The sequence below is a fragment of the Oreochromis aureus genome, linkage group 10, assembly GCF_013358895.1.
Source record: "Oreochromis aureus strain Israel breed Guangdong linkage group 10, ZZ_aureus, whole genome shotgun sequence".
In the NCBI taxonomy this organism is placed as follows: Eukaryota; Metazoa; Chordata; class Actinopteri; order Cichliformes; family Cichlidae; genus Oreochromis; species Oreochromis aureus.
The window spans coordinates 4,639,589-4,664,127 of NC_052951.1; the positions used below are offsets into that span (position 1 = coordinate 4,639,589).

Here is a 24,539-nt window from a genome sequence, read left to right on the forward strand (position 1 = left end):
CCACAGAGATGGTGAGAAGGAGGGAGAGCTGGATGAGGACAGCAAAAGAAGAGAGAGCAAGAACAGGTAAGAGTGAACATATAGTCAAAACCAACAAAAGTTATAAAGCCACGGTAGCTTCTATTCTTCCCGCCTCTCGCCTATGACAGCTAGGATAGACTCCAGCCACCCTGCCAGACTGAATTGGGCTCTTTCTTTTATGAGTACAGAAGCTGAATTACTTCAACGTTTACCAAAGAATTGTTTTACACAAATGCTAAACTTCAGGTTAAATCTGGCTCATCTACAGAGTTGTTATTGTAGTTCATATGTATTTGCAGTTTCATTTCCAAGGCCTACAGAGAGGCTTAAGCACAAAACACATCCAGGATATCAAGACATTGTTTCTCTTAAGCGATTTATGAACACAAATCAGGTCAGATGTAACTCAGATTTCATCCGTAACCCAGAAGATATCTTACATATGAAGAAAGAGCTTTTATATCTCAGGTTATGTGGAAGCAGCTTTTTCACTGTTTATTTTTAAACTTTTCTGCTGCTTTCCAGTAACCAACCTTTCTTCATACAGTAAGCTATGGTGGTGGATAATGACACAATAACTTGTGAATTACAGCTAAGGGAATTTTAATTGAAGAATCTATTTCATGGCTGAATCAATCTTTGATGGTGCCAGAGAGCAAATATTTGCTGGAGGATGCATTGTGTCCCTCATGTAGCTTGGAACCAGAACTTCTCTATTTTACACCATCTTTGCTGTTATAACAGTCATAACTGGCACAGGTTTTTGGACCCAAAGGCCGAACCTGAGAGAGAAACCAGGTTTACTCATTTTATTACACAGGAGAAAACATTTGAGCAGGCAGACAGATGCGTATCCACTGGTGAGTTACTTTTCATTTTTTCCACAGAGAATGTTTGTTTTCTTTATTCAAGCAGGAACACCAGAGGGGATCTAAGGCAGATGGAGAAAATAAATCAATGAGGGAGACTGAGGAAAAAGAGCTACACTAGTTACCACACTGAGTACTGCGCTGAGCAGGAGATGAGTGGATGAAGAGCTGGTAATTTTACGTGACAGTAACTAATGGAAAGCAGGTGTGCCAGCCCAAATCAACAGGGATACATGAGGGGAAACTCCCACACCCCATCCCACCAGGAAGGTGACTTGACACACTCACTCAAGAAAATGGGGGCAAGAGAGGGAACGCTTTGGATTTGACTGGTGGACGGATCAGCAGCACAAAACTAGTCCAGCAACTCTACCTGAGACTTACTGAAGGAGACGTAAAACAGAGCGAGGAGGAACAAAGAGAATAGGTCCCAAACCCAACCCAGCCAAACCATCACAGTTTCTGTCAGCACCGAGTCTTCTTTTTGGCAGCTGCTGAACTAAGAGGTTTTGTTACCTATCAAAGCAACTCTATAGATTCTGATGAAATGAAGAAAAGTCCTGGTGGTAGCTACTGCAGTTCCCTCCTTTATTGCATACGCCACTTTCTCAGCTCAGCTACTTCAGAGGGGAGCAAATGAGGAAAAGGAAACATGTTGACCTTGTGTACAAAAAAGGTTGCACTGGCAATCAGATTGGGCTTAATGGTGATGATATAAAGGCTACTGGTTATGTGACATTGGAACACTAAAAGGTCAGAACTACTGGCCCTTTAAATAAAAAATAAGCTGTTTGACTTTGATGTGATGTTCATTTGTTTATTTCATATAAAGTGACTTAACTTTAAAATCCACGGTTAAAAAATTGTGTCTTTGGCCAACAAATGATAAAAGAATATAGACAGGCAGTACAAAATTATGAAAATGTATGTTTCCATCTGTTCCAGTTTGTCTTGTTGATGTTTTAAGCGGTGGTTTAGGGAAATGTTTGCTTGTTTTAAGGTTGAGCCTTTGGCAGAGCCTTTCTTCATTAATTTTCCAGACTTTTAGAAGAACGTTTGTCACAGTTACACAAGAACACACATTAATAACTGTAAGGTGCAGAGTGTGTTGATGCATGCTGAATCATCCAGGTAAGTAAATCCCAAAAGGTTGATGTAGGGTTTAAAAACTACGTCCAGATGAACCAAAAATCAACCTGTTGGGATGTAAGGTGTAGAGTATATCTGGTGTTGTGAGAAGCTATGAATCCACCCCGACCAATTAACACAGACAGAGATTTCTATAAATATATTCTGAAGTCTGTTGTTGCTCATAATGGCTCAAGTTATCCCTGAAGGATAATGGCCATTAGAGGTCGCTGTCACTTTGGTTATTTGAAGGTATGTTTGGACTCCAGACACAAGGTCAAAGGATCACAAAATTGTAGAAAAACCATGACTTGTAACAGTAAATATCAGTGAGTTGACAGTAATGTACACTGAGGATCAGGATACTCAAACTCTGTGGTGAGCAAGAATTTTAGTATCTACAGTCTTCTTTTGTAAGTCCAGACATGGTGATCCTGGGAAGCTTAAACATCTGACTCTAGTAAAGACAACAGTCTCTTTGAATATTAGTTAATAATAATAATGATGATGATTGTTAATACTAATACTAATACTAAGTGTACCTGCATGAAATGAGCTCTGCTGTCTGTGCCTCTGGCTTCTGTTACCTGTATACATAAAAGAGAACTCAAAAGTAATATGGAAAAGTTATTCTTAAACATAGTATTTACTTTTTTAGTTTGCATTCCAGGCTTCTCATGTTAGCAGTAATTTGAAATAATTTCAGTTAAGTTTAGGTTTTTGCTTAATCACATGCTCTTGTTTGTCAAATTGAATTCAGTATCTCTGATATTTGGACAGCTCCCACTAAGTGACATCATTTTAGATGTTTTCCAGATTTATTTATTTTTAATCAAATTGAGCTTGTGCAGGTAGAATACAGAGAGAAAATGAAGAGCATGTCTTTAAATGACACGATACTAGTTTGTGTCATTGTTACAGCTTATGGTCACAACAGTTGATGGGTTACACCTGGCTCATTAAACAACAGAGAGGAATAAAAGCCTCTTGGAGTTGAGCATGGTCGTGTGGCTCAGATAGTGTGATGAAAGCTTAATTTCCATATGCTATTTGCACTTCACACAGCACCTTTAAAGCCCACTGCTCAGTGTGGCAGTGATCCATGGCTGTACTCTAGTCTTTACAGAGGCCAAAATGGCCGTTGAACATCAAGAAAGTAGACCTTACTTTGCATCTATGTGACAGCAATGTCACTGTCAGAGACACTGATATGCTGGTGCTTGACATGCCATATGCTTCTGCCTGCGTTCTGGTTGTAACAAGTGATGCATGTTTTTCCTGGTTAAACTGTTGTGACAACTGTCTGTCTACAGTTTTGTTTTTTTATCTACAAGTTTGACCTGAGTGATAACGTAGTTTCAACCACAATGCTGTGAATATTTGCTTGGGTGTATTTGTAGTTTAATCCATCAGGCTATACATTTCATACTGTCTCTGACATGATGGCTTAGATGAGTTGCTTGACCGTTTACTTTGAGCGATCATAAGTGACAGGTGAGTTTCCACTTCTGCCAGTTTTAGTGAGTTGGGGTTGTGGCTTTTGAAGATTGGCTATGGCAACTCGCACCATTGGCTCTATTATCCAGTAGACTTGAAGACATATTCAGCCTTGTGGGGTACCTCAGGGATCTGTCTTGGGTCCAATTCTCTTTTTACTTTTATATCTTCTCCCTAGGCCAAATTATTAGGCGAATTCTCTTCCACTGTTTTTGCGCTGTACAGACTCCATTGATTCTTTTAAAAAGCAGCTGAAGACATTTTTATATAAATAAGCTTTCAACTAATTTGTTGTTTTTTTGTTGTAGTTTATTGTTTTATATTGTTATGTGTTGTTTTTTCATTCATTGTATTGTGAAGTACTTTGTGATTTTCATCTGTGAAAAGGACGATATAAATAAATTTTACTTACTTACTATTGAAAATAGCACACTAGTCTATTTGCCCAAATCCCAGCCTGGGCCCCACACCTATCCCTTAACACAGCAGGGGTATGAACCATACTCTAGTGTGGAACAATATCTATGCACCTACATATATGAGAACTGCTAATAAATACAATTACATAATTATTGAACTGATTATGACACTCCTTTAAAGAAAAGTTTTGAAAATTGCCAAAATGTCTTAGTGAAATTAAGCAGATTTTGTGAAACACCAAAAATTGTTATACGTGTCCTTTTGAAAGGAAGATTTGACTATAAATACACAAGTATAACATCCCAGAGTTATCTCAGCTGTGGATTTGTCAGACCTGAATCATTGCTTAAAAACTAAACTGATCTCAGCAGGGAAACTGGGCTGAACAGCAGCCAAAGTTTCGAATGGGAATCGTGGGAAATAGTGTAAATAAGGATATGAGTGACGCACAGGAATATGTTAAATAAAAATGACTTTAAATCACTTGTATTTGTCATCCTACCAGAGGCTATTAACAAAACCTCCTCCTCAAGGAGGTGTGGGGGTCCTTGCAGACCTTGATGTAGAATTAGCTATGAGGCATGATGGATGGCTTGTGAGCAAGGCAGGCTGAGTCAGTTGAATTTAAAACTGCCATTGACGGAATCGTTATATGAAAAAGTGTGAATCATGCTGAATTCAGAAGTCTTGGAAATTAGTCAGGATTCTTTAACGGCAGTCTTGGTGACTTGGCAGACCACCAGCGCGTCATTTAAACAGTGAACTCATATTTCAGAAGGGATATGAATGCACGGGTGTGAGTCACGTGATGATGCCCCCCCAACACACACGCACACACACACACACAGGCTGGTGGATTCCTCTCGTCTTATTGCGCAGCATGATACTGCAGCTCCGCAACAGCTCCACACGCCAACCCACCTTGAAACGCTCCCTCCACTGCTGCATTCATGCTGTCCAAGAAAAATGGGAAGATGTAATCAATTACCTTTAAAAAGCTCAAATCAGGAAGTCATCGTTTTGTTCATAAGCACTGATTCCTTCGACTTGCAAAAATTCAGAGTCACGCATAAGCATCCACAGCCAAAGAGCAGTAAACGCCTTAAAGAAATAGAATTGGTTGCAAGCCATTATAAAGGGTAACCACCTGTTGGGTTGTTTCTGTCTGCGGATGTCTGACGTCTACAACTGGTTTTGTATAATAAGTTTTTCCCTTCAGTTTTATCATTGAGATGCTGCACTTACCATATCGGATGGTTTGCCTCTAACTCTATTACAAGTGACCCACATAACATTATTTTCTCCGACACACGCCATTACAGCTGTTAATGTAAGTTTATTCGCATCGAAACAAACAAACCAAAAAAAGCCAGCGACCAGCAGCTATTCCTGGGTGCTCCACCGAGCAGAGGTGTAGAACCTCCGAGCCTCACCTCATGCCAGGAACGCATCACTCCAACTCGGAAAACGACAGCGCAGGTAACCAATCAGCATCCGGAGCCCACCCACACCCTTCAATGAAACGGGTGTGGAGGCGGGCTCGTGGATATCTAAAGGCTCGCGCTTGGTTTCACAGCGTCGCCTGCTCTCGTCCCATTGGCGCAGGTGATCCAACTCAGGATGCGAGTGGAGAGCGGAGGAGAGGGGAAGAGAGAGGGGAAAGCGCCGATGGAAAAGTGTCCAGGGCTCGGTTAACAAGAAGACAAGGATACCGGCCCGCTTCAGTTTGTCCTGGGGCACTCGGCGATGAGAGATTCACCGAAAGGGGCACTTTGAGATATGATGAGATTTATTTCTGGTCGGCAATAGTACTATGATTTGGTATGTGGCCACTTTGATAGCAAGTGTATTCAGCACCCGAGGAACGGCCGCTCAAGGTGAGTCGAAGTGCAGTGTGTGTATCCGCGGGTGCTCTTTGCTCAAGTTTTCACTTTGGCACGTTCAACCTATGAAATGGCTTTTTATGCTTTTCTTATTAGCTCACTCTGACTGTGTCGCTTCTATGGGAAAATGTCAAAACAAGTTCATACGTGTGTTCATCACCTGAGTGGGTAAAGGATAAGGGACCGGTCCACCGTTAAAAGAAAAAAAAAAGGAGGATGCTAAACCTGGTTTTAAAATGCTTATTCCCGCCGTAATGTATCTCGGGAATTTGTGGTTATCATTGATAAATGGCACGTAAAGTTGTGACGTTTTTGGCTCCAGAGTGACAGATTTTGCAGTCTATTTGGGTTGGCATATTCCTCCCGAGACGCGTGAGTTTGGGCTCTCGCAGCTGTAGCAGCCTGTCTCACTGAGCTCCACGCCGGTCTGCAGCTGCTGAAATCTGAAGGCAGATGTGATTAGTATGGTGCGCTGGTGTAGATGTCATTATAATGCTATGAATGGATTAACCTCTTCCTGGGGAGCGGCTGAAGCTCAGTTGTGACGGGCTTTGTCCGCTAGAGGGAGAACTTTGACATATAGGGGAATTCACACGGTTGTCGTCACTCTTCAGGCTGCTTTTCACGCACTAATGACAACTTATGATGACTTCAGATTTCTTGGCTTGTCGTCGTCATGGGTGAAAGATCATAACCTTTCCATGGGGCACTGAGGGACTTCTGAGAGGGTTAAGTGCAGCTGTTACCAAGCTTTATATTCAGAGAGCACATCAGTGTAGCAGGCAAAGGACAAAAAACAGTCAAATATTACAATTTTCTTAAACCTAAGGTGACATATTGCTACTGTTTGTTCTGTCTTATCAGCTCTCCAAAGCTTGAGAGTATTCATATAGCACATTGTTACTGTTTGTTCAGTCTGATCAACTCTCCAAAGCTCAAAAGTATTCACATAGCTGACTGTGAACCAGTTAATTGTCTGAGCTTTAATTCTATATGGCATCATTTCCTATCCACATATAATTCAGTGGTCTGAAAGTGTGTCACGGAGTCTGAGTCTGTCTCACATCAATGATGTCATGCACAGGGAGGGATATGGCGGGCAAGCAAAGCTGCAATAGCGCTTTAACCTTAAAAATCCCCCACTCATCTTGGAGAGAGAGGAGAGATGCAGGTGACTGAGACAGCATATGTGCTTCGGCATGATTAGATGATGAAGAAGGGATTCTCTCAGTGAGCTGTCCACCACTGTGTGTCAGACTTTTGACACAACAGATCTTGCAGGTTTTTTATTATGTTTATTTTTGCTCACATCATTCTGGCGTGTGAGACAGGGCTCCACTAGCTCCACTGCAAACAGTTATGTAATATGCAGCCTAAAGAGGATACACTTAAGCATTGCCTGCCAAAGGAAGGAGACTTAGAGCGATGTTTTTAAGCGGCTTCCCCAAGCTATTCAATGTCTGGGACAGCTGGCGACTTGCAGAAGGAGGAGTGATGGTGACTGGACGCGCGTTTTGTAAAGACTTCCCCCTTAGGAAGTCTGTCAGGTTATGCATCTGATCCTTGTGCTGTGACGGAGTTCTGCAGCATCCATTTTTGAGCACAGTGGCACACTCACCGAGACAAACGGCCCGGCTGGTAGAAGCGGTTCAGGGCAGCATCCTTGCATCCGAGCGCTGCTGTCCCAAACTGGCGGCTGGCAAGTGGCTCGACTTTAGCCATGTGATAACCTTGGATTTGAACCGGACTCCCTCTCTTTCTCTCCAGCCTTCCTTCCTCTTATTTCATCCTTCCCTTCCCAACATTCTCCTTTCTCTCACTTATTCTGTCTGACTCAGGTTCTCGTCGCCTCCTCTTCCCGTTTTCTCTCTGTACATTTGCCCTGTCGTCTTCCTCTTCCATGCACTCAGATGAACTCGCTCCCCTCCAGGTTTCTAGTGGTCTCTCTCAGCATGGCTGGGTAGCCGAGGGATAGGAACATGGTGGGTTGTGTTAATGGAGGCTCAGGGCACCCTCTGCAGCGACTGTCTGCTGTCATTCACACACACACACACACACACACACACACACACACACACACACACACCATATGCATACATGTCAACTATCCCCTTGGGGAGCAGTGTGTCTTTAACCAGGATCTGAACATATGCCAACTAACAGGCTGTCTCCCCCAGACTAAGTGAACTAATTATAAATAAGCTGTGTGATAAATGCCACTCAGTTGCTACATAAATACACATGCTACAACATGCCAAGAGGGCTGGGTAGGAGGTGGGAAGTAGGGGCTGTTTGCTTTGTCGTGGTGTAAAAAGAGAATTTCCCTGTGCAGTTTTTACCGCTTCATGTAATATTCAATTTCACTCATACGTTAATTGCTGTGTGCTATTTCAAGCCTTGAGGAACATTACTGTAGAGATGATCTATGTGTAAATAGCAGAGGAAGGATGTTGTGCATCCGTAAAGTGCTTGAAAACTTAACCTTGAAAAGAGGCAGATTTTAACCCAACCCTTATCGTACTCCTCACCCTGACCCTAGGTTGGACCTGATAAAAGTGGAAAGGTTAAAGATACCCCTTTTCTATGACATCATACCCATCATACTCTGAAACAGAGTGTTTAGAGCAGTCTGAAGCTCATGCTTAAGATAAACAGGGATGCATGCATTCATGGCCAAAACTTTGATAGTGTCGCCACTGCTGAAAGTAATTTTCCATTATTAGCTGATATTTGAAACTTTGTTATTTGCTCATGTTTAATATGAGCATCTGTCAATTGAACAGGATGCACATGAGAAAAAAATAAGGAGAAGCGTAATAGGTCCACTTTTAAGAATGCTTTCATAATGTTTCATGATCTGTGTGGACTGGTTCTAACTCTGATGTGTTTGTGCTCTGTTCAGTTCTTTTGGACTGCTGAGAAAACAAACAGTGTCAACCAATGAACCCACATCCACGCAGACTCTGGTTCAGTTTACATTTGGCTTAAAAACAAATAAATAAGCCAGATGCTTTTGCAATAAGGATCCGGGTTATTTTAGCATGAATGTACCATTGGTGAATCCTGAGGTAGCAATAATTAGCACTTATACACAGTGTATCACTGTAAGTGCTAAATGAATATGAAGATCTTAACCTGATCAGTCAGAAGCAGTTGAAACTGTCTGTGTTTGTGTCCTCTGTGTGCTCTGTCAATTCATTAAGTCCACTAAAAATACAGCGTGATCCCACAGTAATAATAGCACAACAATCCTGCACAAGACGTCTCTTTTTCCTTGCATCACTACCTGTTTGTCATTCTTCAGAACCTGTAATGGATTTGCAGTCTACAGTCATAACATAGTAATAAAGCTCTTAATCACATATCTAGTTGTGCAGGCACCCATAGTACTGTTTACAGTACATCTCCTGCATTTTTCTTCTGGTATTTTGTCTCAGTCCTTGAATTGGGCAGAGATAGGCAACCCTAGAATTGTTTGTTAAAAAGTTGTGAAATTTGGTGCAATTGCCAATGGATGATATCCTCAGGGATGGATGACTGGCTGTGGCTCACCACCATTTTTCATGTGCTTTCCAGTTAATGGCAATCATTATTGTGATATTTATAAATAATTGAATCTTCATCACTGTAGTTTCATGAAGCTCAGATAACTGCTCTCTTTGAAAGGAATTTGTCCAACAATCACACTGATCATCGTCTTCAACCTTCGAACAATAGAACCAGAAGTATGTTTCTGTCTTCTAGTTTGATTTTAAAATTGAATGCACATTTGCAGAGATGCTTATTATAACTATAGGTCTGTTGGGGGAAAAAGGAACGAGCTAGTTCAATATCGTGACTGTTTAGTTGATGCTCTTCCACTTATGCTCTGCTATGCTAAACCTAAGTTTTTTCATCATGTTACATTGATCTTTAAATGTCTCGTTGAGAAGTGAGAATTAAACTCCTGGTATGTATGCTAGTAAGAGAGCGATGCCGTGCTTTTTGTGTTTGAGGCAAACATGACAGTGGGTGTAAAGTGCTCCCTTAATGAGTGCACGTTAACTACTGTTGCATCACCCCCATGTCAAGGGTCTCAATGATTGGAACCCACTCAGGACAACAGGAGAAGTGAGTGATTGCTGTTGTGTGTCAGCATCACATCGGAGTGTGATGCTCTTTTTTTTTTAAATGGTCCCAGTCAGTATATCCACATGGAAACCAGACAGAAAAGTAAACAAATCTTCAAATTAGGGCATCAAGTTTAAATTAGGGCAAATTTTAATCACAATCACAATTTTGGCTTCACATAATCAATTATGTGATCGAGCAACATTGAAACTGCGTGCTCCGCCAATACAATGCAAAGCAAAAGCAAGTCATGCGCTCCCTCAATCATCACTGCCTGATGATGTGCCTGCATTTGCCAATCACAACTGCACCCTGCAGTGTGAAGTTTTCTGGGCTGTCTCTGTGAGTACCACTGTAAAAAAGTAAAAAATCAAATGCCTGGGACAGCAGAAGGTGAAGAGCTTTTTCCTCAAAAAGGATCATCTTCCATTGGTTTGGAAATACTTTGACTATTTAGAAGTGATGTTACCCAAGAAAAAATCATCCACCTCACAAAGATAAAATCACCAACACAATCACATTCCACTTGACCAAAGTTGTGTGTCCAATAAACATAAAGAGTGATGAAGGTTTGCAGACACCCTGAATAACCCTTTGCTACGCTGCAGTTTGCCAAACCTGCTGGGGTTTCCCATGAAATCTTTCGTCTACACTCACCTTTTTTTTCCACTCACTATGTGTTTATACAGTACATCACTGCATTTAATAAATAGTGATTATTAATCTCTGGCTCTCTTCCACAGTGTGTCTTTCTTCCCGTTTTTCCACTGCTATGAATTGGGAGTTTTTCCTTCTCACTGTTTCCAAAGCTCTTGCTCATAGGGGGTCGTCTGGTTTGCTCCAGCTGTTCTCTGTCAAATCTTGCAGGATGCATATACAGAGGCCTCTATGGTAGATTCAGTGAAATGAGATTCATCTGGGCCTAAGTTGCGTTAGTGACTGAGTGATGTTGTCAGAGCATGTGTATTTTGGGCAAAACTGAGCTGGCACGGAGCGCTGCTGCCTAATTAATTGAACTCTCACAAACTTTCCTGGTATCCCAGTTTTTTGATGATCCCTACAGTATGATCACTTAATGAGCAGTCTCGCTGTAAGTGGGTGGCTGCTTGGCAAAAATAAAGCTGCTGACCAAGAAATGGGAGACTCGTGTCTCATTTGCAGCGTGAATTTAAATCCTGCGGGTGTTCAGCATTTTCTAATTGAAGGACTTGTGTTTTCTGAGTGGGCTGAGAGTTGCTTTACATTAGGAATGCTCACATCTGACCTCTTATTGATCCGCTTACTGATGTTAATGACCTAATTTCTCCACATGCAGTATAAATTGATAGGTCACCTGTTCGCATCTTTTCTCATTCTGTTGGCATTATAAACAGCTTCTTTCATTTATGCAATGTACTCTCTAAATACAGAATTTTAGAGTCACATCAAAAAGGGCGAAATATGAATTTAATCTATATTAATAGTCGAGCAAACTAGTTAGTAACTTACTTAATGCGGAGAGTTCTGAGAGATAGTGGTGGGCATTACAGCCTGAAAATCCTATCATTATATTGGGTGAAACTGTGTAAGTGTGCATAAGCAGCATAAATGTAAAACAGGGGCATTTTCCATCCTCTTCCAATGAGCTACTGTCAGTGATGACATGCTTCCTAACTGAAAGTGTGAATTTCCTGAAACAAGGTGCCAACAGCAGCATCATTCAGTAATAGTGACGTAGCATTATATCTCATGACACAGCATAAGTCAAATAGTGTTAACAAATATCCTAGTTAGTGTTTTCCCTGTAAAATGTAGGTAAAAGTATAATATAATTCCTTAATACTTTAACAATAACTAAAGCACTCTAACCATCTAACTATGCAGGAGCTGCATTTGGGTTGCGCATCATCAGCTGCATGTATTTCCTCCTCTCTAGCCTGGTAGTACTCAACAGTGTTTTTGCCTTAAGTGGTGAAAAAAGCTTGTTGTCTCCACATTTAGCAGCAGCAGTTGTCTTGTATATTTTGTAAAGCATTGTGCTTTATTGGAGGTTGCTGAAGTGGATCCTTTTTAAAGTAATAAATCATCATAGGAAAGGTGATACGGGACTCTCAGACGTGCCGAGGCTTGTGTTGTTGTAATGCACACCAGGGAATACAAATGCATGGTGTTGCTATAGCAATGATATCACGATATGACACTTTTATATCACATAAAAATTTATACTATAATGTGTATTATTGCGAGGATATGATATGGCACAGGCCAGCTGAGAGGACTGTAACCTACATGTCAAAATAAGGCCCCATGTGTCATTTTAGGTCCATTTTTACATGCATGTTAACAATGTAACAAAAGGGAAAAGCAAAGGTACATGCAGACAATTATAGCTGAAGTGGGAAACTGAGATGATATCTTTTTCAAGGCTTTTGTGTTATTTTAAAGCTTTAATCCATAGAGTAGCAGAGATATGGAGTCATGGAACGGGAACAGAAGCTTCAGAAAGTCATTGAAGCAAACATTTAGTTTCTTTGAGCCAAATCTCAACGTGGTTTCATCTTTGCACCCAGATTCATTCTGAAGGCTAGACTCAGCATGGTAAAGTACATGACTGTTTCTTTTATTTTAATTTATATTTTTAACATGCTTTTGTGATGCATAGAACAAAAATATGAATTTCATTAAGTTCACAGAATTCTCTTAGCAAATAAATTTGCTTATAAAATGTTTGGCCACCACTATTTGACTTTAGTCAATTCATCAAAATTCCAATTGCTGTCATTTTCAGGATCTTGAGAAAAGGTCCTGTAAGTTGCCTGCATGGTATACTTCCTGCAACAAGGCTAAAGGCTAATAAATGGTTAGTGAGGCTTGTATGAGGCATACAGTGTAAATTAAAATTTATATGCATGCTCTTGTTTTGAATATTATTTCCCAGTGTGCCCATTATTTGACAAAGGAACAATTTATAAATCATCGTCTTGCATCTTTTTCAGCATTATGTACTGTGTCTATATCAATATGGGTGTCAATCTCAGAGAGACCAATATTAGCTGATAATAGTAATTCACCAGTATGTGAATGTAGGTGTGAGTCAGAAGATGCACAGACTGAGCTGTGTGCATGCAAATGGCTCTCTAATGCTAAACACTCAACTTTCTAAAGGTCATGCATCCTGTTAAAATGAGAATGTATCTTAGTTTAAATCCTCTTGCATAAAAAAAGACGCAGTTTAAAGTTGGCACTTGTCAGTGGATATTTTTAGACTTAATTTTCTGCCTGCCAGCTTCATGTCGAGTTAATGTTCTCAGGCATGTGGTCGTACTCTTTGAAGCTGGATCATTGTCACTCTGGTTTACAGCTATGGAATACCCCCTTGTAAACTTTATCCAGCATTTATTTAAAAATGAGTTTGGATACGATGAAAGCAGGTTTTCCTTCTTCATCTTGAACTGAAACACAATAGTAAGAAATACTAATCACATTCTTAGGTCCCTGTGATGCCAAAGACCTACAGGATACTGCAAAAGAAATCACATCAGTAGTCTTTCAGTGGAGTTGCCTGTACATGTAAGTAATGCATAACAAATTTATTATGCCACCACCCAGTGTCACAGCTTCTCTAAATTAACAGCTTTGGTATTTTTATTTTTCTATAATGGTAAATTGATCAGTTTGTTTAAGCTCCTTAATTTTAACGCTTAAATATAATTATTGTTGTTATCAAGTGCTTTTAAATTTACTGTTTAAAAAAAAGCAGATAAAATAGTATAGCACAATATTAGTTTTTGATGAAGTGTAGTCTAACGCATCTCGCTGTGAGATTTCATAAACTCTAACTTTAAATCACATTCTGTTTTGACCATGTGTAAATGCACTGAGCTGCTGCTATTTGATTGGTTTATGGTTAATGGGCAGTTGATCAGGTGCACAGGTCTAATAAAGTGGCTGGTATGCACAGTACATTGTGCTTTGCGCATCACCACATACAGAAACCTTTCATTTACATAGAGCTTAATGGAAAGTAGCACTCTTGTTGCTTGGGGCAAATGGCACACTTCATAAAAGTCACCAACCTTTAGATGTCAATCAGCTCGTTATTTGGGCCAAGGAGCAGTGACTGACAGCTGCTGTCATCCCCCCTGAGCTCCCAGCAGCCTCCATTTGGGTTCAGTGAACCCGTCCGCTGAGGGTACACAGTCACACGAACTGATGGGAAAAATGGCACGCTTCATGTGTAGCTGTAAATTGTTTCAGCTCCCTGTCAGCTATACAGTATGTAAGCAGGACCTCCGGTGCAAGGACAGCGCATTTCTGTTTCAGCTCAGTTATCAAAGAAAAACACCTGATAAACTGACAAAAAAAAGGGAAAAATTAACCCAAAAATATTTTAGTTTCGTTCATTTTTGTCTATTCAGTGCAGTCACAGTATGAGTGAGACATTAGAGAAGTGGAGCACGGGACAGAAAACACCTTGGGACAATTTAGCTTCATTTTTGTCCAGTTGGGCAAATGCTGTCCATCTTTATATACAGTCTATGGGATAAATAGGCAGAAGATAATATAATTCATCCTTGGTTCAGTTCAAGTAACCCCAAACATGTAAGTTTGATAGCAGGGATTAGACTGACTAACTAGAGCATTGGAAGCTTTCCTGCAGACTGAACCATGCAAATGAACAGGAAGACTTTGTTTCAAAGGAAGAGCACAAATATCAACTGTCAAAGATATCCAAGAAGGAACTGCATCCCCCAAATATACATTTACCTGCAGAGAAACATGGATATCAATATGGTTATCAAGTTTGCCATCATTTTAGGGAGACTGAACTGGGAATGTTTCATATGCACACACTGGTGTTGACTTTCACACCTTTAGTAGTTTTAATAAGCTTGGAATACGTTTAAAGTGCTGAAATTGGGACGAGAACAGCTGATTTTCTCTCAGGCTCAGCTGCAAGTGTTTTTCTATTGCATTTGGATTTGTGTGTCCCGTCGCTCAGTGTCCTGGGTTTGCCACTTAATTCTATGTGGGGGAGGACAGAGTTTGCTTATCTAGTATTGATTTCCTGTATAACTTTAGCTATATATCACTCCTGAAAGAAGCTTAAAAGGTGGCAGAGAAGGATGTTTGAGTCCACCGGCGTAGTTCAACGTGGATAAAGACACTATCTCACTAAATGTTGTTTGACACCCGCAATGATAACTGCTCTGTTTCATTCCAGACATGCTCCCTTCTAACTACCTCACAGGTACTCCTCAGATGTGTGACAATAAAAGAAAGTATGGCTATCACAGATAAGCTTGTGCGTGGTATACTGTTCATGATAAAGCTTTTGACTTGGAGCAGCTTCGTAGCACATCTCTGAAAGCCATTGTTCTCCTGTATGTGCACTGAATACACTGTACCGGTGTCTTCTTGCTGACTCATCTTAAAGCTGTCCAGCTAATAGTTGCCACAGTTCTTCTGCTGCAGTCATGGTACACAAAGTGAGCAATCACAACATACTGACACTGACGATCCCGTGCAGAAGGGTCTCCCTCTATGTCTAAAAACACGAATACACACCTTAACAAATATAAGCCATGCACTGTTGTGGACATGGTTAGCAGCAACATGGGCACATAATGGTATTGGTTTAGTTATGTGCTATATTTAGAACATGTTCACCACTTCACTTGAAATCAGGCTATTACGTGCCACCAGCCTCCATTGAAATTTTTGCAAAGCTTGGACTTTCTTTGTTTATTGTTGCCTCAATTAGTCATTTACATTGTGTTGTTATGTAACTTTGTGTGACTTGTGGATCTAGACTGAGAAATAAAAAACAACACAAAGTAGACCATCCTGTTTCCTGTCACTTAAATATTAGTTGATTAATGATATATTTATATTTGCATGAACACAAAGCTAACAGCGCAGAGCAAAGATGCAAACCAGCACAAAGAGACTTTGAAGCGATCGCCTCGGTGATTCTGCTGCAGCAACATGAACAGGTAGAAACGGGGTCTGCAGCCTGACAGCTCATAGCTGCTGAGCTTTGGCCCACATCCACTCAACTAATGTCACTCTGGGTTTTAGCATAGCATAAGTATAATGTGGTTGTTTTTGTTCTGGATACACTTTTGTGCAATAAAAAGTAAAAAAAAAAGGAAAGAAAAAAGACTGCGCCAGTATTCTTCCTCAGACACAAGAAATATAATCAGCTAATTGTAGCGAAAGTGCAAGGGTACCCGATTAGTGGGAAATTCCAAGGAACTGAACTATCCAGAACCAGTTCTTTACAACAACCGGTTCTGACCCTTACCAGTTTCATTAGATGGTTTATTTTACCAAAAGATTTCAGGCAGTCTTGGAGGCTTGTGTCACTGTCACTGTGGACACACCAATCATTTCTGTGGGAAGACCTTAGCATCAATCTGCCACCATCTTTATTTGGGGGTTTCGGTACCTGACAGCAGAAATGATGAAGCCCATCAGATGAAGGGGAAAGACACCTTTCGTCTGATAGGCGAAAGGTGTCTTTCCCTTTGATGAAGCTGTGCTGTGGATTGATTTGAACTTCTTCACGCGTCCTTCTGCTTGGAGGACTGAAATAAATGTATACCAAAACCCTGGCTGTACACGTACCTATCAAAGTGAATTTTCCAACTGCCAATCAAATCACAAGATGGTGTAAAATCAAATTAACTGCCCTACATTGGAGGTGTTCTTGGTCTCTCTTCCTCCTACTTTGCTGGGGACTTTGCTGTCTGCAGACTTTAACAACTGAAGTTCTGAAATCGTTTTCTTTTCTCTGTTATGTCCCTGAGATTATAGGCTTCATTAGCGCTTTGTCCACAGCTGCATGAGATTTGCAGGGGGCTATATGGATGGGCAGATGTACACAGTATAAGGGAGCCCCTGATGGGCAAAAGAACCGTTTTGTTATCAGTGTGTTGGGAGACACTTTGAAAGACAAAGTTTGGGAGCAGAAAAATGAGACCTGTCTTACTGCTTTACCACAAAGTGGATTCCCAGTTTTCTCTGTAGCCGAGACATTACATAGTTGTTGTCTCTTGCAAACCTGTCACATCCTTCAGCCTCATAAGGTTACTATGACACTCCACTAAATGATCCTGACAATGTTTAATGTTTGTAAGTAATGCATTTTGCGAGGAAAGCCTTCACTTCAGTTAACAGCGTTTTCCTGATCTGCTTAGAGATCTCAGTGTGCATGATGCACTAGTTCTTTACCTCACACCCCCTGCCAGTTTTACAGACATTAACTTGTGTGCTGTGAGGGAGAGGAAGTGGTTAGATGGATGAGTGAATAACTTCTACTCATTTTATCAGACAGAGCAGTGCAGCTCATTTGAAGTCAAATACTGTATAGTGTGTTTCTCTGGAAATAAGCTTAATATCAGTGCTGATTTGGAACGGAGCATGTCTAAACACCATCCTTCATGCCAATCCCATTTTCATTTGGGGGCTTTTTAGTGCAGTAGTGTGGTTTTTGGTAATGGCTTCCTGCTAACATACATCCTGGTGAGTTCTGTATACTTTCTCTCAATCCTGTACTCCATATCACATTTGCCCACCCCCACCATCCTGGCTTCCTCCCCTGTCTCATTTTACAGCGTGGCCTACTGATGCAGCACAGTCAGCTTCCTCCACGCTGACTTCTCTAGACCCATTAAACATTTATTGGATAGGGCCATAAGATACCTCACAGTAGCCTCAGTTGTGCTACCTCACATCTTCACCCTGATACTTATGTGAATTCTAGAGGCATTATTTGACATGGGCCCTGTATAAAATGTATATAGCAGGCAAACTGACTACATTGGTGTCTTGCTTTGTGGCATAGTGCTGTATATGACACATGACACATCAGCGCTTCACTGCTCCATGGTGTTGGTGTATATGGATTGATGGAACTTGACGTGGATCCAAAAAATAAATCAGTAGCTGTAAAATTCAAGCTGTAGTTCTCAGTTGAAGCAAACTGTTGTTCTGCTTTTCTGGAGTTTTTCCTTCCCACTTTTGCCAAGTGGCTGGTCTGATTTTTGGGTCTACCCAAACAATTTGTCTCCTTGATCTTCTGTAGATGTGAAGCATTTCTTCCCATCACAGTCAAATCAGTTAAGAAACAATGCTCTCGCAGACGGGATCATATAGTACACAATGCAAGGGCAGCTCGGAGAGATGGTCGTTTTTTATTATACTGTTCGTTCATATGCAGAGATTGAAAGAATGAAAGGCAGTGAGCTTTTTAGAGAGATGGAGAGAAGAGCTACCTGTGTGCAGAGCAGTGAGAGAGCCCTCTGGACCTAAGGTGGGCAGGGAATAGCTGTCATGTCTAAATAGAGACATATAAAGCAGCTGGCACTGTATCTCCTCTACCGACAAAATGTGTTTACTGTGAACATTTGATGGGCACGTTTTGCATACAATGCAGGATTTGTTTGCTGCATCTTTCAGGAATCCTGGATTATTATCTAATTGGATTACGTTGTTGCAAATGTTGTATTTGTATTTTTCCTAAATTATCCATTTATAATTTTTGTGTGTGAAATCACAGGACTAAGGGAAGTCAGTTTGTATCAAAACATAATAATGTAAAAGAAAAAGTTAAAGGTGATGCTTACAGTGATCCTAATGACATGACCTTCTCAGAGCAGCGACAGCCACGCATAACTGCTGAGTAAGCAGGTGTACACATGTGAAGGAGCGGCACAGGTGAACAAACTGGAGCTTTAATCTGGCATTTTGGCAGCTGTACATGAGTACTGCCTAGCTATGTGTGTGGGAAATGTTTTCATTTATCTGATGCATCACAGGCATTATGGAAGTATATGAGATCACACAATTTTTTAATTGGTAATGAGTGCTTTTATTTAAACCTGTGTATAACCCACTCCCAACTTGCCCTTAACTACTTCTTGGCAAGCGTGCTGCTAGCGTCAGTTTCCAGTATGTAGGTCAGCTCAGTGTAATTAAGACAGTCAACACCTGAAACAGATGATGAGACCAAATGTACTCCAGTGCAGAGCAGGGCGATATGACCAAAAATATTTATCACGATATACATTTGAAAATTTGCGATAACGATATAACTGAAGATATAATTGACACTAGACAAAATACTTTACAACTCCACAACTTTATTAGTGTAAAAAACCTCATCAATGTATTTTCACTTAAACAAGCAGCTGTTTTTTATGTGCATTAAAGTTATATAAAAATGTAACAGTGCAAATTCCTTGCGGACAGTTTAACCAAAAGGCATTTCCAGTGGAAATTGGCCGACATATCCTCAGCATAACCATGTATAATATCCACAAAACTTAAAAAGAGGTTATACACACACAATACGGTGATATTATGTTGAAGCACAGTACGTATCACTCCGCGAGGCTCCTGCCTACGGTAGCCGTAATGCTCCGACAATCCATCAAGCGGTGCGGGTTCGTAGCTTAGCAAAGTTGTACTGAAACATTTGACAGATTTTCGAGCGCCGTGTTCACCATAAAATCGTTTCGAGGTCAGTAAACACAACCAGAATTCATACATAAGGCACGCGGGATTATAAGGGACACTGTCGATTTTCAGAAAAATCAAAGGATTGATTTTAAGTGTGCCGTATTTTCCAAACAACACGGTAATAACGACAGCCCGCTAGCATGCTCTACCAAAAATAGTGCTTTGTTGTGTATCTGACGGACGAAAGCTAAACCAGTTCCACACCACTGAAGTTGCAGCATTTTTACAAACCAGTTCTGGTTCATCCGTTTCATTTAACGATCCACTTTCGCTCTTCTCATTCTGCGTCGCCGCCATGTGCGTATGTAAACAAAGGCACTGCGCATGTGTGTTTCACCCACATTCTATCGCGATATTTCATTTTCCTATCGTTGCCCAAAATTACACCGGTATTACCATGAACGGTATGATATAGCCCAGCCCTACTCCAGGGGTGTTGTCATCATAGCAGGGCATGTAATGTTGAGCTTGAGAAGTTTGTTTTTGCCTTAATGTGTGTTTTTGATTTTAAAAGAGTTTATTTCAGTGATTTGGTTCAATGTAATGTAGTACAATATTAATTTAGTGCTATCTGGATGCTATGAAACTAATTACTAATTAGAGGAAGCAGTTTAGATAAATATTTAGCTTGTTTAAGCTCCGGAATGACACAAACTATTTTTAATTTATTTATTTTGTTAATTGAACAATCTTCTAACACCTCTGTCCAAAGCAAATTTCTCTCAAGGGAGACAAATAAAGACACTTTGACTAATGTAGAGGCTCAAATCTATCACCAAGGCCATTTACTGCACAGCTTTCCCAGTTCTTTCAACTGTCCTGTCCTCTCGCCACTATCCATGGCTGTAGGAAGTACTGCTGTTATAAAGAGAAGATATTACAGCACTCCCTGCCAAGTGCAAAAATAGATAAATAAAAATGGAAAGACCATTAAGTTTGGATGTTAAATTTGTAAATACAATATATAGCATTTCATAAAATGAAAATTGTCCTAACAGTAAAATATGATGGTGGTCATGTGATGGTCTGGAGCTCAGGCTCACTTTGCTTATGTATTTTAGCAGGACAGTGACTGGAAAGACACCAGCAAGAGCACCTCTGAATGACCCGAAACAAAACAAAAAACCATATTAAAAGCAACACATAAAATACAATCAAAACACCCTCCCCCACCCCCCCAAAAAAAACAGAAAGAAGGTTTTGGAATGGGCCAGTGAATTGATAGCTTTGCTTTGCCATGACCTCAAACACTGTTTATTCTCAAAAACCTTCCAGTGTGGCTGAATTAAAATGTTTCTGTTAAGAAGAGTGGACCAAAATTCCTCCACAGTGATGTGAAAGATTTATTGCCAGTTATTGCAAATGCTTGATTGGAGTTCTTGTTGCCAAGTGTGGCGAAACCAGTTATTAAGTGTAGGGGACAATCACTTTTTCACAAAGGTGCAGGTAGGTCTGGACAGTTTTTTTTCCCCTTAATAAATTAAATCTTCATTTAAAAACTGTATTTTCTATTTACTCTGGTTATCTTTGCGTAATATTTAACCTGAAATGTGATATTAGGAAAAAAACAGTACCGTATAAGTTTAGTGCTGTTGATTCGCATTCACCTCTAAAACTAGCTTAAAGCTCAGTGCTTACACCAGGCCTTAGCGTAATCTTCAGCAGCAGCCAAAAAGAACAGCGAGTGTTTTTGGAGCAGCAGGGCCTCCAGGTTGTGTAATGTTAATACAGGGAGAACACACTGAAAAAAGCAGGTTGGATGCAGGTCTGATGATGCTCAGGATCTATTATTTTTAAAACCTTTGTCTGTGTTTGTGGCCGTGTTGCTCCTGACTTGCTGCAAGATGGAAGTTAATATGACACCACACAGAGTTACTGAACAGTATGCATCACAGCCAAGGAGACCAATCTAATTTTCTCTGATAATAGAAAAAATATATTTTGTTTTATTTAAACAAGCAAAGAAAATGCAGTTCAAAGATAGAAACATCTGTTGTGTTGGCCTGTCAGCTGGCATTAAATTGCAGAGGACACCAAGCTCCGGTCAGAGCTGTCACTACCAGCAGGTGATAAGTGGTACTTTAAAAAATAATTTCTGCTACTGCAGAGAGAATTAGGAGTTAATATTTTTAAACGCGATAAAAGGGATTTACAAAGCAGGATTAACAAGTTTGTTTCACATTCAGAGTGATTGTTTTTGAAAGGGCCTGTATCACAAGGATATTTGACTTTGGATTTTTTTGCCCCATCATGATTCAGAGAGCCTAAAATCACTAATCCTAGATAATTGGCACAAAGCTGGTTATCACCTGCTTTGACCGTGAGAGGAGTACAAAACTGCTGTTAGTAAGAAGTCCTACATATAGAATGCTCAGCATTTCCAGCAGTTCGGTGACCTTTTGTCTGATGAATAGCCAACTGTTGTAAAGTGTAGCTTTGGTACATAGCAGACTGTTCAGGTCACTCCGCTCCACTTTGCAGTTCTCCATAACACTGTGTCCACTGTACAGTCAACATGCTTTTGGCTGTGTTATGTAAGTATTTACTGATTAAGGATAAAAAAACATAATCAATATATATTCAAGTTACAGCACTATTACTTTTTTGGAGTAACTAATGGAGTCAAAATACAAAACTATCTACTGTAGACACTGGAGTAGCAAATAATCTAGTAATGACTAATAACAAGCTTTTACTGTTTTCTTTCTGGTTGTTACTGTTACTGTAGACTCATGTCAGCTAAAGAAATCCACTGTAGATGATCATATCCCAAAAAGATTATATCCTGTCATTCACCAGGACAATTTTCCTCCTCGTCATTGTTCAAATGTCAGTCTCACAAACTTATCTGGAATTTGCTACATTAATATCATCAAATCACAACAACAGCCGCCTCAAGGTGCTTTATATTGCAAAGTCCCAACAATAATACAGAGAAAATCCCCAACAATCAGAAAGGGAAGAGGGAAACTATGAGAAATACATATCTGTACATGGCTCAATGATTTCAGTCACAAAGCTGATCCTACTTCTACTTCTGGTAAATATATAAGCTCATGCTCCAAGGCAAAAAAAAATAAATACTAAAATAAATAAATGAATTAAAATGTAAAGAAAGGCAGTAGTATTTCAATAAAGTGGGCAGTGAGGCTCATGTCATATTGTAGAGTATGACAGCTGTTTAGCTCTGTCTTTATACTCCATGTGCATCTGTGAAAGTGTCATCTGTAAATGAGAGCAGCTAACTAAATTGGTTTGGCATGACATTATTGTCTTTGTCATTTGCCTTTCTTGTTGTCCGTCAGATCATGGACAGAATGAGTTCTATCAACTTTATGTTGACAATGTTTCATATTTCTATGGAGAAAAAGTCATTTTATCATAATTTATCATTTTATTGCCCAGCCCTAGTAGATAGAGCTGAGCAGCTTTTTAACGACACCAAAGCGTTTCTGGTGTAGACTATTAGTAAATCTCTGCGCTCTAAGGATTTCTAAAAAGCTGATGACACTCAAGGCAATACAGGGAAGGTCTAGTTTAAACCAAACAAATCTGTATTTGGAGATGGCTGGTGGGGTATCACTGGCTGTGATACAGAGAAAACCTGATCAAACTTAAAGCATAAAAACTTTAAAGCTACACATCGACAGCATATATGTTGCCTAAAAGGGTTTTACATTTTAAATGTAGTTTCCTAATAGTACAGTACAGTAGTTGGGACCAGTGCTGGGAATAACGGCGTTACTTTTTTCAGTAACGAATAATCAAACTAATTACTATTTCTATCGTTACAACGCCGTTACCGTTGCTATCAAGAAAATGCGGTGCAGTCGTGTTACTATTTTTCAACAAACAGACGGTTGAAGCTGCTTTCAGCTTACCACACCTTATATCAGTTGCACTGAAGTAACTGTCTACGTAAGTAATCTGGGTGCTACAATTTTAAGCAGCTGCGTGTGCTCCCGCCGACGGCAATCCCTTTCCGGCAGACGATCGGTATCGATATGTCAATCGATATCGAGTTTGTGATGTTCTCCTTTATAGTGGAGAGAAATTATTTTTTGGAGTGGCACAAATAATTTGTGTGGCATCTTATTTAATGGAGAGCACCTGATTGTTATGTAAATAGTTTGAAATGGTTATAAAAAAGGTAAAAGGTAAATGGCTGCAAGTAACTTTGTTTGCAAAACTTGTGCATATGATTTTAAAATTTACAATTTATATTTACATTTAAAGTAATTACATATGACGTATGTATCATTAAACATGTTTGCGGTTGTTACAGTAAAAAATATAACTTTTTCTACTTGGAGTTTATGTTTTTTGTCTAATTTGAGATCAGTTGTGCTAATACAATAGGTCAAAATGAAAACATAACTGTAAAGTCAGACATGTGAGGCTGAGCTGAAAAGAATGATATCAAACATGGCAAACTGAATAGTTTTTAAAGGTGAAATGTGGAGGTAAAATCAAAAGTAGTCAAATTATACCCTGGACCCCAGAGGGTTAAACATTTTTTTTTAAAGTAACACAATAATTACTTTTCCTAGTAATTAATTACTTTTAGAATCTTGTAACTTAGTTACTAACTCAGTTACTTTTTTGAAGAAGTAATTAGTAACTTTAATTAATTACTTTTTAAAAGTAACTTGCCCAACATTGCACAGGACCTGTGCTGGTCATTTTTGTATTTTACATGTTTTGTCACACTTCTGTGAGCTTCGCTAACTGGACTGGTTCTTATGTGGGGCTTTTCTACTATACCTGAGCACTTAAAGCACTTTATACAACATACCTCGTTCACCCATTCACACAAGCTCCCTTTTCAATGATCAAATGCTTTCTAAGATTCACACATGGAGTATCTTGCCGAAGGATATTTGGCATGCAGACTGGAGCAGCTATTGATTGAACCACCAGTCTTCTGATTATTAGGTGACCTGCTCTACCTCTGCCACTCCCCCTCGTTCCTCAGCTGTAAGACTGATGTTGTTTTAAGTAATTATTAAAGTATTTGTAGGCTTCGAGAACTGCATTTATTTAATTTTTTTGTATTTTCATGTGGGAATTTGCTAATTAGGGGAGAAGCCCACACACACTGCTGCTG

At 39.9% G+C, this 24,539-nt stretch overlaps 1 protein-coding gene across 1 annotated transcript in view; it reads left to right on the plus strand.

The window, feature by feature from the left end:
* The first annotated feature begins 5,562 nt into the window (after nt 1-5,562).
* igsf9bb (immunoglobulin superfamily, member 9Bb) overlaps nt 5,563-24,539 on the plus strand; it is a 141,844-nt gene continuing 122,867 nt past the window's right edge. Inside the window, exon 1 of the mRNA XM_039617960.1 lies at nt 5,563-5,812. Within this exon, the coding sequence (XP_039473894.1) occupies nt 5,749-5,812 (64 nt within the window). The 5' untranslated portion in view covers nt 5,563-5,748. The remainder of the gene's footprint in view (nt 5,813-24,539) is intronic.